At 39.9% G+C, this 20,112-nt stretch overlaps 1 protein-coding gene across 5 annotated transcripts in view; it reads left to right on the top strand.

The window, feature by feature from the left end:
- LOC308394161 (uncharacterized protein) overlaps window positions 1–13,294 on the top strand; it is a 133,252-nt gene extending 119,958 nt beyond the window's left edge. For 4 of the 5 annotated variants that reach the window (XM_080878340.1, XM_080878343.1, XM_080878341.1 and 1 more), the window contains 4 exons: window positions 7,681–7,981; window positions 9,075–9,173; window positions 10,062–10,168; window positions 12,220–13,294. In XM_080878340.1, coding sequence (XP_080734466.1) covers window positions 7,681–7,981; window positions 9,075–9,173; window positions 10,062–10,168; window positions 12,220–12,258 — 546 coding nt within the window. In that variant the 3' untranslated portion in view covers window positions 12,259–13,294. Of the gene's footprint in view, window positions 1–248; window positions 4,030–7,680; window positions 7,982–9,074; window positions 9,174–10,061; window positions 10,169–12,219 lie in introns of those variants that run through there. The other variant, XM_080878342.1, reaches the window with a different exon arrangement.
- Window positions 13,295–20,112: the final 6,818 nt, after the last annotated feature.

Genomic DNA, 20,112 nt, shown 5'->3' with positions numbered 1-20,112 from the left:
TCAACAAGGAACTTAACTAACCAGCCGTAGAGGTCAACGCATTATCTTTTTGAGCTGTGTAGCACTTTTTTACTCTGAGCACCCACAATGCATAGAATCTGCTGAGCCACAGTCACCCTAACATCTCTAAAAACTGTTTTATGTTTGCATCTGGTGATGACGCTGCTATTGGTACCTATGATATCAATACCACTGCTTAAAGTGCTAACACAATATTGCTTCTTCCCTATACTTATGTTGTGTTTCAGGGCAAGGTGATCCAGCCCTACCGAGCAAGACATCACTGAACGAGTTCTTTCAGACGCTACAAGACTTCATTTGTTGTATTTCATTGAAAAACATACAAACGTTTGCGCACGTTTCTTCTCTGCAGCAAATACATTAATTTTTTGTTAGTGCTGTCAGCGTTAATCTTGTTAAAATTATGTTAACGCCATAACCGCGTTAACACGACAAATCTGCATTAGCGAGTTAATGCGGATCGCCCCATGCTTGGGGCTGCGCAGTGTCAACGCATAGATTTTCATTTTAACGAGATTAACGCTGACAGCACTACATTTTGTGTATTATCAGGCTTGTTGGAAGACATCTGTCCACTTCAGATGTAAAACTTTCAAATCATATGGAAAGTTGTGTATCTTAAGCTGTCAAACGCTGTCAAGCTGGAATCTGAAAGCAGACAATGGTTCAAACTTTAAGGGTTCATTTTGCAGTATTAGTATAAGGTGGAGGCAATAACAGTATTTATGATAGTAACAGAAATTTTACATAGGTAGTAGTTTTCGTTAAAGTTCTTGAAAATGGAGTAGTAACCTATTAATAGATGTAGTGAAGTCTACGTTTGTGGTAGAATTGATGGTAATAATAACAGTAAGGATTATGGGTAGTTTTTGCAGGACCTGTACATTTTATAGCTTTACTGTCAGACAGGATGGGGTTAGTGGGTAAAACATTTCCTGGCTTCTTCTTTTTTGCAAACATTCTGGCAACGCCTGAAGAAAAAATAGAAAAGAGGAAATAATTGGATGTGCTAATTTTACAAAGGTTTCCAGGAAATATGGCTACTCCGCATGATTTCACCATTAAAATCCTAGTGTCATCACTTCTTCTGCACACAACAACGTCTTTGTGTTACACCAGCTGATTGTATTGGCAGGTTCGTCAGACCCACTGAGATATCTGACGTACTACATCTTTTGGTGTGCAGCTGATCACTTATGTAACAGATGGTCACTACAGTCATGTGTAAAAAGTAGACTTTTGCCTTGAATAAGAGTTTATAACTCTGTCAGGCTGGAGATGGAGGGCAGACCTTTTTTCTTATTTGACTGTTTCAGACGTTTTACAATCATAGCAGTAACAGTAACTACTGTACTGTTTGTACTTCTGCTTTTAGTTTTCTCTTATTGTTAGCAACATAGATGGTAGTAGGATTTTTAACGATTAACTTATTAATAGATATAGTAAAGGCTGCCCTAGAAGTAGTAGCCCCTTGGTTAACGGTAGTTGTACAGGACCTGTAAAACCATGCAGATAGTAAAAGATGGAGTTTGTCTTTGACTCATTTGTCTGTTTCCACTTGTTTGTTTCACTGTGTAATTTTTTACTTTTTACTTAATTTTAATTTATATTTAACTGACTTTTTTAAATTTTCAAGTCACTTTCTTTTCAGTATCAGCTATGAGCTGTTGTTAAGGGAAGATTTACAATGTTCAGAAAATACATTACGATCCGAGCAGAACTTCATTTTTTTCATTTTATTTAAATTTGTATTTTAAGTTCAGTTTAATGTCATTCCTCTGTGATTTACCATCTCAACACTTACATTTCCTCTCACTAATAACATGTGTGATACATATATATGATGCAGAGTAGTTTGCAAAGAAATCCTTAATAATGGAGAGCTCCTGTAATGTCTAATTTATTAAAACAGGTTCAGACTGCACCAGCGTCTCTGAGAAATTAACTGGCTGAATGAATGCACAAAGTTTAACCAGTTTTGCAGTAAATATTACCAGTTAGTCATGCAACCCTTTTAATTACATTTTTTTATTGTATACATCAAGATTAATGCTTGAACTACTGAGTTTTGTTTTGTTTTTGTTTTTTGAGATACATGATGACAGGAAATCCAAATTACAAGCACCTGATTTCACAGAGCGTGACGCACTGCCTGAAATTAAACAGCATAGAAAGTATTTAAAGTGAGCTCAGGCTCAAACATCTGCAGCAGTAATATTAATCATATTAATATTTTAATAATCCATGAAATCCATTTGATAATAATTCACAATATACAGCTACAGTTACATGTGTAGTGGGGCTTTCATAGGATTTTTTTTTGTTACTTTTTCTTAAAATAATCCTCTACCTTTTGACTGTCATGGATTTGCAGTGTAGCAGGCAGGATGTAGGACTGATAAAAAAAGGGTGAACTGAAAGAGGCAGCTTTATGTTGGCTGTAAATGACTCTTCACACATACAGGAAAGAAAACCAAAAGCAAGGAACTAGAAATATGAACTTAAATCAAAACACAATTAAACTTGGACACTAAGGAACTAAACTGGGAAACAGAGAGCTAGAAAACTACGAGGAGCACGGAGGAAAAAACACACAGCAAAGAGAATGCCCACAAAGGTTACAGACATGACAACAAGCAGGGGAAGACTGAGGACTAACATACACAGGCCGGCTAACGAGAGGATGGGGAACAGGAAGCACACATGTGGGACTAATTGATGTGATGAGACAGGGGAAAAGCAAAACTCAAAAACACTGAACACTGGAGTAGCAAAGTAACACAGGAAGCATGACAGATAGACGTGGACGTGATACTGAGACATAGAAACATGACAGACAGTGGGAACAGTGGGGACATGAAGCACAGAGACAAAAGTAACAATACCCAGGACACAGGAAAGACATAGAGACAAAACTAAGCCTGGGCATAAAACACTGAGAACAGAAACTTAGAAACCAGGAACTGTATAATACAAAACTTAAAAAGTATAACTAAACCCAAAAAACACAAACACTGGGTAGTCAGACCCAGTGCCCTGTCATTGACATTGTCTGCTAGTGGCAAATTTTAAGGTGATCACTAGAGAAGTGACAGATTTTACAGTTTGTCAGCCAAGGAAGGAGTGCAGCAAGCTTTCATGTTTCTCTTGCTTTCTTTCATGTAAAAGTTTGTTCCTCATTTCTTCTTTTACTTCCTATAAAGGTTATTGCATGCCACTGGTAGTACCAAAGGGTGCACGCTTGTGTTTTATTTTGTAGCAGTATTATGGTACTCTTTACATTACTTGAAGTGTCAGATCACATAACAATTGGACTCAATATTACATTTTCAAATAAAAACTATAGTTAAATGTATAGAAATGTGATTTTTTTTCTCGGACCACACATTTTGGTCTAGATTCCCCCCAAAAAGAGAGACATTTTTCAAAAATCAGGCGGTCTGTCCTTCAAGCGCAAGTCCTGTACCAAAGACCTTACACCTTCCTCCATCTCTTCCCCCTGAGCTTCTCCAAAGCAACGAGGGACAGCGATGGCTTGCCACTAGTTGTTAACCTTCACTAAAGCTGTTTGTGTACTGTGATGAGCTCTGAAACCTGATTAGAACTCAGTAAGCAGTTTTATAACTACTCTTTCAAGACATTTTGAGATGAAAGTAAGGTTAAAGATTGGCCTGTAATTAGCCAAGATGGCTGTTTCAAAGTGATGGCATTTTAAGAAATTATTTAATTATTGCCAGCTTTAACTACCGTGGCACATAGCCCCTTAATAGATATAGTATTTATGATTGAAGCATTAATTAATGGTGGAACTTCATTGAGCAGTCTTGTCTTGAGTTCTCCTGCTGAGTACATCTGCACTGGATAGCGATGCACCGTAGCTCCTTTACAAAATTCTCTCCATTAACCCTTTATATCAGCTAAACCAAGTTTAAACCAACCAAAAAAATGCACATGCCAAATTTATTTACAGAGCAAATTCCATTACATGTAATGTGTGCACCAAGAGATAAAAACATAAGAAACTATATACAGTGGGGCAAAAAAGTATTTAGTCAGCCACCGATTGTGCAAGTTCCCCCACCTAAAATGATGACAGAGGTCAGTAATTTGCACCAGAGGTACACTTCAACTGTGAGAGACAGAATGTGAAAAAAAAAAATCCATGAATCCACATAGTAGGATTTGTAAAGAATTTATTCATAAATCAGGGTGGAAAATAAGTATTTGGTCAATAACAAAAATACAACTCAATACTTTGTAACATAACCTTTGTTGGCAATAACAGAGGTCAAACGTTTACTATAGGTCTTTACCAGGTTTGCACACACAGTAGCTGGTATTTTGGCCCATTCCTCCATGCAGATCTTCTCGAGAGCAGTGATGTTTTGGGGCTGTCGCCGAGCAACACGGACTTTCAACTCCCGCCACAGATTTTCTATGGGGTTGAGGTCTGGAGACCGGCTAGGCCACTCCAGGACTTTCAAATGCTTCTTACGGAGCCACTCCTTTGTTGCCCGGGCGGTGTGTTTTGGATCATTGTCATGTTGGAAGACCCAGCCTCGTTTCATCTTCAAAGTTCTCACTGATGGAAGGAGGTTTTGGCTCAAAATCTCACGATACATGGCCCCATTCATTCTGTCCTTAACACGGATCAGTCGTCCTGTCCCCTTGGCAGAAAAACAGCCCCATAGCATGATGTTTCCACCCCCATGCTTCACAGTAGGTATGGTGTTCTTGGGATGCAACTCAGTATTCTTCTTCCTCCAAACACGACGAGTTGAGTTTATACCAAAAAGTTCTACTTTGGTTTCATCTGACCACATGACATTCTCCCAATCCTCTGCTGTATCATCCATGTGCTCTCTGGCAAACTTCAGACGGGCCTGGACATGCACTGGCTTCAGCAGCGGAACACGTCTGGCACTGCGGGATTTGATTCCCTGCCGTTGTAGTGTGTTACTGATGGTGACCTTTGTTACTTTGGTCCCAGCTCTCTGCAGGTCATTCACCAGGTCCCCCCGTGTGGTTCTGGGATCTTTGCTCACCGTTCTCATGATCATTTTGACCCCACGGGATGAGATCTTGCGTGGAGCCCCAGATCGTGGGAGATTATCAGTGGTCTTGTATGTCTTCCATTTTCTGATGATTGCTCCCACAGTTGATTTTTTCACACCAAGCTGCTTGCCTATTGTAGATTCACTCTTCCCAGTCTGGTGCAGGTCTACAATACTTTTCCTGGTGTCCTTCGAAAGCTCTTTGGTCTTGGCCATGGCGGAGTTTGGAGTCTGACTGTTTGAGGCTGTGGACAGGTGTCTTTTATACAGATGATGAGTTCAAACAGGTGCCATTCATACAGGTAACGAGTGGGGGACAGAAAAGCTTCTTACAGAAGACGTTACAGGTCTGTGAGAGCCAGAGATTTTCCTTGTTTGAGGTGACCAAATACTTATTTTCCACCCTGATTTACGAATAAATTCTTTAAAAATCCTACCATGTGAATTCATGGATTTTTTTTTCACATTCTGTCTCTCACAGTTGAAGTGTACCTCTGGTGCAAATTACTGACCTCTGTCACCATTTTAAGTGGGGGAACTTGCACAATCGGTGGCTGACTAAATACTTTTTTGCCCCACTGTAGGTCCACAGTGTCTCACTGTAAATAAAAAACAAAGAAGTAAAAGCAATACAAATTAGCATACACACACACACACACATGCGCGCACAAAAGCAGACAGCTATTATGTCTGTACCCTGGTAAGACACAACATGGCAGCTACAAGGACTCTTTCATTTATTAAGACCATCAGTGTGTATTGCTCCAAATCAAGCATATAATATTAAATGAATATTGCTGGATCAGCTACTTCTACTTAAAACATATTAGAACATGACTAAGCACAAAATCACCAAGAATAACATCTTATAAGTGCTGCGTAAGCGCGTGCGGCCTTCCAAGCTCAAAGCCTTTGCCCTCCATAGATCAGCCAGACTCGCGCTGGCTGTAACTTTTAACCTTTAATTAACTTGAGCACAACTCTAGAATAAGCAACAAACTGCAATGTGTATGGAATGATCATGGTTACATCTGCAATGGAAAATCATGTTATTATTCTGGTACCTGTAAGGAAAAAATCAAACTAAAGTTATCACCATCACTGTAATGCAAAGGATAATATAGGGTCAAAAACTTCAATTTATGTTTAATGCAAAGCTGGTTATATACTTCTGATGAACTAATAATGCCATATTAAAATAATGAATGATGATGAGAAAAACATCCCCTCCTTATTCTACATAAGCCTATGATAACTAAAGGGTTTTGAGTCTGTTTCTAAGTGTATGAGTAGATGTGTGGACTCAGGTCAGCAGACAGCTGGAGTAGTATGGTCAGATTTCCATGTTTGTGGAAGCTCTTTCTTAGTGCCTACACATACTGCTGCTGCTGCTGAATCCTGAAATAGAGCATCACAGTTTTCCCAATTTCTCAGAGCCCTTGTCAGATCAGACTTTTACATTATAGAAAACAGTTCTGGTAACTTTGTTGATGTTTTTTGTAAAAATCCAGATCTTTGACCAAAATAAGGCCAAGATTCCTGACTTGCTCACTGTGCTTCTGAGACAGGGATGATTAATATGAATCTCTCTGACTGTTTGGATCAGCAAATATGAATACAACTGTGTATCTTCTGCATTAGAGTGGCAGGCTTTATTTTGATTCTTCTTGACAGTATCAATTTAGAGCAATGAAAAAATTGACGAGTCAAGAATTGACCCCCAGTGAACTTCTGATTAAATGTTTATTCAAATCAGTATCAGGGCAAGAGGTGTACCAGACATACCAATCTACCATGTGCATTTCAAGGTTAGCCTCCACAAAACATCAAATACACACACATGCTGAAGTTACAGTAATCTGCTGGTACTGCTGGTACTGGTAACATCAGTACCAGCAGAGGGAGATATTGGATTTCAAGCAGGAAAATAGTCACAGGAAAGTGTTAATCGTTTCTGGTGATTAAGGACCCTTCAGTGTTCTTCACACTTTTCTTTCTCACTAGCAGTTTACAGTTTGGATAGAGGAGACAAACACCTATTAAAGATAGGCTTAAAACGTTCCTTTTTATATGGATCTATAGCATGTAAGGCTGGATCAGGTGACCCTGAACCCTCCCCTACTCTGCAATAGGCCCAGGCTACTGTGGGATTTCCACGATGCACTGAGCGTTTCTTCTTCACAGCAGTAATAAGAAGCTGAAATCTATTAGGATGGTTTTATGATTTGTTGGTTCATTTCTTGCACAGATATATTGAAAATAAAATAGCCTTGCTCTTGTTATTAAACCAGAACAGCAGAAGGAAGCTGTTAGAACCTGTTACAACCTGTTTAAATTTAAAGTCTCTTTTAACCCAAAGGGCAAAGTGCTAGCCAGAGGCGATAAAGTTTAACATCCTGTGAGAGATGTAAGGTGTTTGTGGGTTTTCTTTATCAGACATGCCACTGCCCAAAGTCACCATGTCAAGTAGGAAGTGTAGAGCACTTCTGTGTCAGAGTCCATCAGAGCTGAGCTGCTTTCAGACGACTCCGTCTTGTTGTGGATGCTGAAGCTGATCATGGTTCTCCTGTGGATGATCCTGTTGGTGCTTCTGCTCTGTGCAGAGGCCGAGAACGTGACCGAGGTCAGAGACGAGCTGGGGACCGATGTCACTCTAACCTGCTCCAATCAGACATCAGAGATCCACTGGTACATGGAGATCCACAGTCAGTTCAGAGCATGTATCAGCCGCAGTTTTTCCTCAGCAGACTCTACCTACTGCTCTCCTGATTTTGAAACTAAATTTTCAATCCTGCAAAACAAACTCGTGATTAAAAACTTGACAGCAGAGGACTGCAGGCTTTACTTCTGTGGCATCAAGAGAGGAGGCAGCACTCAGTTTGTGGACACTTTCCACCTCGTCTCAGGTAAGTACAAGAGTTTATTTCTGATTATTGCTGTTGGATTAGTGAGTGTTTAGGCCTCAATACACATTTTCAAATGGCTGACAGCATCTTAAATACACGAGTAAGTAGTTTATGTTACTGTCGGAAACCATCTACTTTTTTTATTATAACTTGAGAGTTGAGGAATTTTGGGACGACTTCTTATACTGTCTTGTGATAGTACAAGATTATTACATGCAAACGTTTGTTTTTAAGTCTGACCTTAATAGGCATTACTAAGTGCTATTATGAACACAAAGGAAATGAGTTCATGTGGTAAGTTTTCAAATTTGTGACCACCCACACAAACAGGTACACACACACACACACACACACACACACACACACACACACACACACACACACACACACACACACACACACACACACACACACACACACTAAATATTTAGCTACCAAAAACTACTTGTTTTGGTTTAGGAAAACTGGTGTGTTGTTAAGACTTGCTCCTGCAAACCAAGGAGCTTGGAAAGAAAAGCGACTGGACTTCTTTGCGTTTCTTAAAGACGTCTCATGTCTTATCTGAGAAGTTTAATCAGTTCTACGACTAATTGGGACAGAGTCCCAGATTTCTGAGACTATTGCGAATTGTCCCTTATGAGGGTCACAGACCCACTATTGATCATCTGCCTAATCACATGAGCCATACTCCTGTTTTTAAATGAGTATATGAGTTTCCTGTTTCGTGTTTCTCAATTCCTGTTTCGGTTTGGTAGCGATTTAGACCTTGCTTTGTTTCACCTCCTTCGCTGCCTGTGACCCATTACCCTCCCAATCCGACTACACTGTTTACCTTCATGTGTTTAGATACTTGTAAGCTTGACCTTGCCTTTCGTCGGTTGTAGCACTTCTTTCTCCTCCCTGTGTGTTTCGTTATCAATTTTCAATTTGCCTTCTCCCAGTTTGCTTTCTTTCTTTTATAAGATTTTGCACAAGCTTGAAATAAAAGGCTTGTTTTTTTGTTTACATTGGCCTGCATAAGAGTGCTTTAACCAGTGCCACCATGCTACTTATAAATGCTTCTTAACTTATCTTTGTCCTTTCTGTTTTCCAGATGTCACTCGGCCTACCAACAACCCACAAAACAACTGCTTTTTCAGTCTGTTGATCACCATATCTATGTCAGTTGTCGCCTTCATTGTTCTAATAATCAGTGAGTCTGTTATTTTACAATTTTAGTAGATTTTGTGGTCCAACCCAATATCATGGCAAAGCGTGTAATAGACATACCGGTCCACTGTGTCCATTTCACACTTGGCCTCTCCAAAACCTGAAATGGACACACGCATGCAGAAGCTGCAGTAACAGCAGAGGGAGATATCTTATTTCAAACCACTTTGAAAATAATCATCCAAAAACCATTTAAAAGACATTATTAACACATTTACATGTATATACAGCAGATACCACCTAGCTTAATCATTTCCTGTGATCAAAGGCCCTGAAAACTACTATAGTTTTTTTGCACACTACTGACTTCATAAACGTAGAGAGGCTGCTTTATTGCAGTAGCAACTTGCACAAAAAACCTTACAAAACTAAACCAAAACCTAGAAACTGGAACTAATAACAAAACATGGGGAAACTACAGACGGCGACCTGAGGAAGCACACGGCGACCTGAGGAAGCACAGGAGAAGAGACACACATAGCATGAGGGGAGGACATGAAACTGACAGAGAAAAACACAGGGTTAAAATGCATGGGACACAAGAGGAGAGCACAGCTGGAAGGGTTCACACTTAAGACATGAGACAAGGGACCGTCAATGTAAATGGCATGAACACAACGGGAACACAGAGAACACTTACAGAATGGAAAAAACAAAAACAAAAACCCAGAAAACTCTAAAAATTCTAAAAATTAATAAATGCAAAACAATAAATGGAGTCACTAAACGCTAGACCATGACCTAGATAAGTTATCCTGGTCACCACAGCTAGCCTTAAAGGCTGTTATTTTTTAATGAATCTAATTAAATAAAAGCTCATTGAACATTTGGGCTGAATGAAAGATGAAGTAACTCAGTGCTCTGTTGGCAGCTTTTTCTTGTATATTGCTGTGCTTGAAGAGGAAAAGCTACAGCAACCAGAGGGATGATATCTCACTTCACATCTATGATGTACCAGAGCCGCTGCAGGATGTGAAGGTAATTAAACCACTGCTATTACTAACAAGACTCATAATTTGAAAGGTAAGGCTTCAAAAACTAGAAACTACAATGTAAACTGAATGAATGTTTTTAGTCCCATTCACAGTTATTAACCTGCACTGAGATATAATCACAAAATGAAAACACGATTATTTTGTCTTTAAAAAATTAGAATGATAAAAAACAAACAAACAAACTATAAAGACACATCTCCTGGATGCACTGGTACGCATCTTCAGTGATGTATCCTGGGGTCATCAGGTGTTTCGGGTCTCACAACATCATACACCCTCGCCCAGGCGACCCAGCCGGGGGTGATCAGGTCCCGACTTGCGTACCAGTAGCTACCCACGGACCAGCCCTCTTAATCCACAGCCACCTTGTGGCTTTCTCTGCCGCTTCACTCACAGCCTGGATGGCCCTCTTCTTGGTTGCCCCAGCCACGCCCAGCCGGCCTAGGACTTTGCAGAGTGATCGTCCTGCAAAGCCCCTACAACCCACTTCTATGGGCTCATAGAAAGTCTTCCAGCCCCTTCCCCTGCACTCTTGCACTAGTTCCTGGTACTTTCCTCGTTTCCTTTCATTGGCCTCCTCGATCCGCTCTTCCCAGGGCACTGTGAGTTCCAGCATAATCAGCTGTTTTGAGGCCTCAGAAATAATTATCAAGTCTGGCCGGAGTGATGTTTTTACAATGTTCTGAGGGAACTTTAGTTGTTTACCCAGGTCAGCCTGTAGCTACCAATCAGAGGCTGTGTTGAGAAGATTATTTCATTTAAGTTTTCTAACATTTTTTATTTGATACTTTTTATAATTCTACTTTTCACAACTATACTATTGTACTATTAGCTTTTGCTATTAGGTACTACTTTTGTGTGTGTTTCTTTGTGTGTAAAGGCTTGTGAAAAATATGACTAAACAAACTGGTATGTTCACCTAAACTGTCCAAGCGATGTGGTAAAGCAATAAAAAAGTGTCCGGGTTGAAAAAAAGGATACAGGGAGGCAGAATTGCCAGATTAAAAGGTTTCATTAATGTTTCTATTGTAATTAAACCACAAGAGATGGAAAAGCTGTTATAATATTTTAACGAAAGAAAACATCAAAATCCAGGGGTTGGTCACTAAACTAAAAGGTCCAAAAAGGTTTAGTCACCAAAACAGACCCCTCTCCACAGAGCAGAAGCAACCACCACACACAGCTCACTAGCTACAATACCACCAAGGCCCTGACACTAGAGCTCACCTTTCTCTGGCCTTAAGTATTCTTAATAGCTGATTAGCATCAGCTGTACAAAACGGGTGGCACCTAAGGCAGGAGAGATGCCAGGACACACCCACAAGAGGTCAATTTCCTGCTAGGGCCGTAACAAATATAAACAAACAAAAATGTTTCAACAAGGATGGCTTGTTTAGAAGGGTTGAACAACTCCTGTAAAAGGAGCATGGCAGCACAGCTTAGCTTCGGGAATTTCTGTCTGAACAAACCACAAAACCTTTGGGTTAATAATAAGAATAACTGGTTGAAGTTGAAGGCTAAGCCTGATTTCCTGCAGTGTATAAAAATTGGTGTATTTCAAAAATAAAAATATGAAGACACTCAAAATAAATTTCCTGTGGTGGGAAACTATTTTGTGCAACTTTTTTGTATTTACAGTTTTGAGGGATAAGCCTCTTAAATTTCTCTAACTAGAAATATATGTTAAAAAACAAAAACGATTTTCAATTTTTTTTGTAGTTTATTGCACTTTTTTGCAATTTATGTAATTACTATGCACTTAATGAATACATATTATTAAAATCTGGGCTATAATGGTTGTATTGATGTATAGCAACTTCAAATGCTCCCAAAAATGGCTCCACAGCAGGTAAAAATATAATATAAGCTCTGGCGGACTTGGTTCTATGGTAGGTCTTAAAGGGTTAATTATCCAATAACAGTACCTACTAATGCAACAAACAGTATCACTCTAGTATTCTAATCTACTACTACTATCAAAAATACTTCCATAATACTGGTACTTCCCTGTACTAAATATTTGTTTCCTTTCAGGGTAGGGCAGTCCACTCCCAACCAACAAGACATCACTGAAAGATGACTTCATCCTTCATCAACCGTTGTATCGTAGTTATTTTCTGTGCAGTTGTTGTTGACTAGCCTTTATGTTTTCATGGTATCGTTAGAAAATACCATCTAGTCTGGTTAGGATGGAAAACCTCAAATTCATCATTTAACAGGGGCAGTAATGTTAATAGCTGCATTTATAACCATGATTCTATGTATTTGTAGTAGGAGATGTAGTTTTCATTCATTACAAATAGTGTAACATGGAGTTAGATTTGTTGCACTGTTACAGTATCAGACGCTTTACACTCTTTTGGGGTTTTTCTTGTTTGTTTTTTCTCCAATCCAATAAAGTTGTAGTTCTGGTCAAAGTTCTTTTTGTTTTATTTTATACATAATATAATTAACACAGCCTTTGGTCACATAGACATGCCAGTCACAAACCACACACCAAAGTATTCCTGATGTTTTTGAGTGGCAAAGGTATCACATTTATATATATTTCCTCTTTGGTTTGACTTTTGTTTTACTGTAAACACACTAGAAGTTTAGAAACAGCTTGAAGATCTGTCTAAAATGTTATTATTTAGACTACTATTACCTCTACTACAGCTGCTTCATGTATTTTTTGTAACCGTTAGTCAGTATTTCCTCGACAGGTATGACATTCACTGTCAGAAAGATGTACAACCATTTTTCTAATGAAAGTGCTGCTGCTTGTGCTGTTCATTAGGATTCATCATCGTACACTTTCTTAATTTCTTGGTATTTGTGTGGTGGAGTTTTTTTTGTTTGCTTGTTGTAAACATATTTGAATTTTGAAAAAGGAAGTGTAGAGCGCTTCTCTACCATCAGAGCTGAGCTTGGACTTCCTTTAAGGTACTTGATACTTGTGGTATTTTATCAGGTGTCATATAGGCTGAAGTCAGCATTTCAGACAGGAAGTGTAGAGGACGTCAGAGTCCATCAGAGCTGAGCTGCTTTCAGACGACTCCGTCTTGTTGTGGATGCTGAAGCTGATCATGGTTCTCCTGTGGATGATCCTGTTGGTGCTTCTGCTCTGTGCACAGGCCGAGAAGGTGACCGAGGTCAGAGGAGAGCTGGGGACCAATGTCACTCTAACCAGCTCCAATCAGACATCAGACACACACTGGTACATGGAGATCCACAGTCAGTTCAGAGCAGGTATTGGTTGTTATTCTCAGCAAGCTCTACCTACTGCACTCCTGATTTTGAAACCAAATTTTCAATCCTGGGAAACAAATTCATGATTAAAAACTTGACAGCAGAGGACTGCAGGCTTTACTTCTGTGGCATAAAAATGGCAGTAATCTGTTTGTGGAAACTTTCCACATTGGTCTCAGGTAGGTTTCAAAGATTTTGCACGCATATAATAATAATAATAATAATAATAATAATAATAATAATAATAATAATAATAAAGTTCATTATTGTTGTTCTTCTTCTTCTTTTTGTTAAGGTTATGTTGTATTTTGAATCCTTTTTGTGCCTGCATTCATTCATCATGTTCTAGTTACAGCCTAGTACAGTGGTTTTTATAATGTTGGTCTTTACAAAATAAACAGTTATTTCTAGTTTGTTAATGTTTTTTTTTAAGTGTATCCATATCATACTGGATTCATTTGGATGTAAATATTAAACTTTGTACGCCTAAACATTTATTTTAAAACTTTAGAAATATAGAAATACGATGCTCTAGCTAAAAGTAACAGAAAAAATATCTCATTTAAAAAACAGTCAACCTCCACCTTGATAATTATGCAACTTAACTTGGAATTGTGATTTCATTACAACTGGTGTTGGCCAGAGGGGCCGATGGCGCAATATGGCAGCCTGGCTTCTGTCAGTCTGCCCCAGGGCAGCTGTGGCTACAACCGTAGCTTGCCTCCACCAGTGTGTGAATGTGAGAGTGAATGAATAGTGGCATTGTAAAGTGCTTTGGGTGCCTTGAAAAGCACTATATAAATCCAATCCATTATTATTATTATTATTATTATTATTATTATTATTATTATTATATTCATTATATATATATATATAAATCAAATCAAATCACTTTTTTTTATTGTCACATCACATGTGCAGGTACATTGGTACAGCACATGCGAGTGAAATTCTTGTGTGCGAGCTTCACAAGCAACAGAGTTGTGCAAAATACAATAACATAAACAGGCAAAATATACGAATGGCTAAATCTGAAACTAATAAATATATGTACAATATATAATAGTATATGCAAAAAAAATTAAAAAATTTCTGGATGTGTATACTAAATGTTTTTCTACGTGTGTGTGTGTGTGTGTGTGTACACATATTTTACAAATTAAATAGAGTAAACAATAAATAAAATATATAAAAATATACAGAGTTGAGACATGTGCAAAACAGTGGCATTACTGTACAGTATGGAGTGCATAATGTTGAAGTTCCAGTAGTGAAGCTGAGGTGTCTATGACGTGTTCAGCAGTCTGATGGCCTGATGGAAAAAGCTGTCTCTCAGTCTGCTGGTACGGGACCGGATGCTGCAGAACCTCCTTCCTGAGGGAAGTAGTCTGAACAGTTTATGGCTGGGGTGACTGGAGTCCTTGATGATCCTCCCCGCTTTCCTCAGGCACCGCTTCCTGTAGATATCTTGGAGGGAGGGAAGCTCACCTCCAATTATCCGTTCAGGGCACCGCACTACTCGCTGGAGAGCTTTGCGGTTGTAGGCGGTGCTGTTGCCATACCAGGTGGTGATGCATCCAGTGAGGATGCTCTCAATGGCACAGTGATAGAAGGTCCTGAGGATGCGGGGGCTCATGCTGAATCTTTTCAGTCTCCTGAGAAAGAAGAGGCGCTGCTGTGCCTTCTTCACTGTTTTGTTTGTGTGTACTGACCACGTAAGATCCTCAGCCAGATGTACACCAAGGAACCGGAAGCTGCTCACTCTCTCCACAGCAGCGCCGTTGATGGTGATGGGGGTGTGTACTTCTCTGCACCTCCGGAAGTCCACTATCAACTCCTTTGTCTTTGCGACGTTGAGGGTGAGATGGTTGTCTTGACACCAGTGGGTCAGGGCGCTGACCTCCTCCCTGTAAGCTGTCTCATCACTGTTGGTGATAAGACCCACCACTGTAGTGTCGTCCGCAAACTTCACAATGATGTTGGAGTTGTTAGTGGCTGTGCAGTCGTAGGTGTAGAGTGAGTATAGGAGAGGGCTCAGTACACACCCCTGTGGAGCACCAGTGTTCAGTGTGATGGGGGATGAGGTGATGCTGCCCAGTCTGACCACTTGGCATCTGTCAGACAGGAAGCTAAGGATCCAGCTGCAGAGGGAGCTACTCAGTCCTAGATCCTGCAGTTTCCTGTCCAGCTTCGAGGGAACGATGGTATTGAATGCTGAGCTGTAATCTACAAACAGCATTCTCACATACGTGTCTCTCTTCTCCAGGTGTGACAGGGCAGTGTGTAGTGTCAGGGCTATGGCATCATCAGTGGACCTGTTGTGGCGGTATGCAAACTGTAGAGGGTCCAGTGAGTCGGGTAGTGCAGAGCAGATGAAGTCCCTGACCAGCTTCTCGAAACATTTGCTTACGATGGGGGTCAGGGCTACAGGTCGCCAGTCGTTCAATGAGGAGATGGTGGAGGATTTGGGTACAGGGACGACGGTGGCCATTTTGAAGCAGGCTGGGACTACAGACAGAGAGAGGGAAAGGTTGAAGATGTGCGTGAACACTCCAGCCAGCTGATCCGCGCATGACTTGAGGACGCGGCCGGGTATCCTGTCCGGACCTGTAGCTTTGCGTGCGTTCACCTTCCTGAAGCACTTCCGCACATCCTCATCCTCCTATATATATATATATATATATATATATTAGGGGTGCAACGATACTGATATCAAGGTTCAAGGATCAAGGTTCTTTATTTATCACATGCATAGTTATACAAGTATAACACACAGTGAAATGTAGCCTGACACGCTTCTCGACATGTGCAAAAATGGGGGGGGGCTGTAGAGGAAGAACATTATATATATATATATATATAGTATATACATTGGGTGAATGTAGCAGCAAGCAGGTGAATTCTGTACATTAATAAGAATAGACATCTGACTATTTTACAGGATAGACAATATAAACATATTTAAAATTAAAGGAATTGAAATGTACATTGTTCCTTGGTTTAGTGTCTGGAAGAGAGTCCTGTCTCAGTCAATTATAGATGATGTGAGAGGGCGGGTGTGTGTGTTTAGGGCACGGATGGCTTGGGGATAGAAGCTTCTCTTGAGTCTCTCTGTCCTTGCCCAGATGATGCGGAACCTTCTACCAGAATGCAGAAGTTGGAACAGTTTGTTGCCAGGATGGGACGGGTCCTTCAGTATCTGCGCTGCTATCGATATCTGGTATGCTGGTATCGATATTGAACCGTTCGATACAGTGCTTTCGGTTCGGTACGCATATGTATCGAACATTACAAAAGTTTTATTTAATTTAATCAACTTTCCTTCTGACGATGCTGTCTGTGTTGAGCGCTCAGTGGATCTGCGCTCGACAGTGCAGCCTAGGCGGAGTAGTCGAACGCAGATTCACTGAGCGCAGGGCAAGCTAGCAAGACAGAAGTTAAGCTCTCCTTGCAACATGGCAAATTGAACCTCCCCCACATTCAGATCTGGCGTTTGGAACTATTTTGGTTTTCATGTGACGTATGACCCTGAAGGTAAGCGCGTCATGGACTAAAGTAAAACAGTATGTTGGATGTGCCACGCAATGCTCAATTACATGGGTGGGAGCTAGTGTGTTAGCGCAGTTAGCTCGTTAACGTGTTGGCCATCCAGCCCCATGCACGGGGCGATCCGCGGTAGCTCGTTAACGAAGATTTGCCGTGTTGTGTATATTGAACCTGTATCGAACGGTTCAATATTGATACGAGTATCATTGCACCCCTAATATATATATATATATATATATATATATAAATATATATATATATATATATATATATGATGAAATATCGGAGCTACACCAACAGCTTTGACACAATTTTGACAAATGCCAGGATTAGTTCATCTCTCCTGTGAAACTAAGAACAAATGAAAAAGCCTCTTGAAACTTTGAGTACAATGTAACTCTTTTAAAGAAGTACAACAGTTTTCGAAAAAGAGAAGTTTCTTCATTGTGGCTGATTTGCAAAATTGTAAGGTTTCTTTTTCCTACCCGAACCCTTTTTTTTTTCTTTTTCTCATAAACAGATCTGGTGACCAACAACCCACAGAATGACAACACCATGAGTCAGTTCAGTATCACGATCATCTTATATATATATCCGTCTCTGTTGGCCTGATGGTTCTATTCCTGGATGAGTGCATAAATTGTGTTGTAGATAGCTTTAGCAGAATCTTTGGTCTGATTACTAAATACTGACAGCCACTCCAAGAGAAGTCCCAGTATTCACCAATGACAACACATATTTAATTCCAATAACAGGCATACTCATTCATAAATAATATATAATCCAGCTCCTTCTTCTAATAAATCTAGTTCAATGACAACCATTGAAATGTGTGGTTAATAACAAGTTAGGCTCAATCTTAAGCTCAGCTTTAACCTGCACTATTTGCCCTAATATCATAACTGCTGTGCATAATGCATGGATTTGGATATTACAGTAGGTACATGCGCTATGACTTATTTTTGCCCTTTGGCACAATGACCAATGTTTCTTAGACGTAGGAAGCTGCGGCTGAGGTTTGTATTGCACTTACTTGGTCCCTAAGGACCCCAAAACGCTTTACACTACATTCAGTCATTCACCCATTCACACACACATTCACACGCTGGTGATGGCAAGCTACATTGTAGCCACAGCTGCCCTGGGGTGCACTGACAGAGGCGGGCTGCCGGACACTGGCGCCTCTGACCACTGGTGGTCCTCTGCTGTCAAGGTTTTAAAAACTACACAGTAATGTGTAGTTTTTACAACCAGTTTTGGTGGACTGTAACAAGCTTGTCCTACTGAATATGATCTGCTGGCAGCAGCTTGGGTTTCAAAACAGATTGTTTTCATACATTTGTGATGAAATGTTTATCTGTGAGATTGTGAGTTTGAAAGTGGAGTGACTTTGTAATCTGTTGGCAGGCGGGGTGTTGATACCACTGTGTTTGAGGAGGAACAGCAGAAGCAAACAGCTGGAAGATCCTTCAGCTCCCATCTATAAGAATGTAGTGACACTGCACGCTGTCAAGGTAATTCAACCACTGCTGGTACTGACAAAACTGATACTGTGAAGGATAATTGTTCTTGTCACTATCAGACCTGAATTACCCACTGTCCCTTGAAATGACTCCAAAAGTTTTCAAGTACAAAGTCACAATGACGAAGTGAAAATGTGATGTCTTTTTTCATTATTAAAAACACTGAATGCTTAATAATGGGCCTAATGTCAGGTGTAACATTGGGTACAGTTATTGCTGCTTCTGTTGCTAGTGTGCGTGTTCATATAGCCCCTATGTCTGAAAATGAAGTCCTTAAACCTGCATTTTCTTTGATGTCAGGGGGCGATTACGCTGCTTGTAAAGTCTGGTGTACTGCATACATGTCTATGAAAAAAAGACTGTTTACTTGATTTATGAGCTCTGTAAACACTTTCATGATTAGTTCATGATCTTCATTTTTAGTTTCAATCATCGTTGGAATGAATAATGTCCTCAACGAGGTTCAGCACTGTTTCATTCAGTCTTAAATGGAAGTTACTGATGATGAAACTCCAGACTTGAGATCAACCTCTGTGGCTGACAAATGACGTGTAACAGTGCCAAAAACAGAAGTTCATCTAATGTCTATTTAAGGCAGGCTGCAAAAGTCACTCAGTTCTATAGACTCCCAAGTTAAATTGTCAAACCTTTACATGCAAAATAAAGATGTTTAGGAGCTACTACACAATCCACTTTTGATCTCCATAGCTTATTTCCCCCTGTGTTAGACACACAGTGAGAGGATACTCACAGGGAAACTTCCCTGCAAGTGGCAATCAGCTGATGTGATAAGGTATTTTATGCAATACGATAATCTGTCTTTTCCAAAGAAAATTCAAACAGTTTACAACAAAACAGGTTGCTACATGTTAATCACACCACAAACATCCCATCAGAATGTCTGCAGGGAAATTAGGTCAATTTCTGTGAAAAGGGAAAAAAACACAAAAAATGGAGGTTCAGAGGAAGAGATGGAACATTTTTGGTGACCTTTTTTTCTCATCTTACTGGCTGAATTACTTCATATTAGAAGCAAAAAAAGTGAAGCCCAAACAGAAGTGAAAAAGATGTGGATATGCTGACGGATATCAGGATTTCCATAGTAGTTGTGTTTGCGGTGTGATACAAATGTAGTAAGCTGTGTTATAAAGCTGTGTTGTGTTTAGGAAAAGATAAATTATTTAATCCATAAAATAGCTCTGATCACATTTTCCCAACTGCTTTGCTAGCTTAATGTGTAGCTTGTTTATGGGCTCAAATTGGGTTCATAAATATTTTGTACTTGTAAATCAGGATTTGTATGTGTAAAAAAGATATGTATGTCGACTTAGCCAAAAAATACGTGTGAAACTCTGCACTCAAGTTTCAAGTTACAAGTACGAATTTTGACCCTATTTCTCTTCCTTCTATCTGATTGGCCAATGTCATGTCAATCACAAATCTATCCAATCACAGAACAGATGGGTTTGGCTATTGGAGGGGTGCTTTATGGAGCTTCAGGTCCTTGAAGGGAATAAATGCTCTTTTACATCCCAGCCCAGCGTTTTCTTTCATCACCAGGAAGGAAAACAGTCTGTGGTGTAGTGATTCTTCAAATTCTTTTTACACATACAAATCCTGATTTACA

This window comes from Rhamphochromis sp. 'chilingali' (assembly GCF_963969265.1).
Source record: "Rhamphochromis sp. 'chilingali' genome assembly, chromosome: 3".
Lineage (NCBI taxonomy): Eukaryota > Metazoa > Chordata > Actinopteri > Cichliformes > Cichlidae > Rhamphochromis > Rhamphochromis sp. 'chilingali'.
Note: the sequence above shows the minus strand (reverse complement) of the source record. Positions and strands in the feature narration are given on the sequence as shown.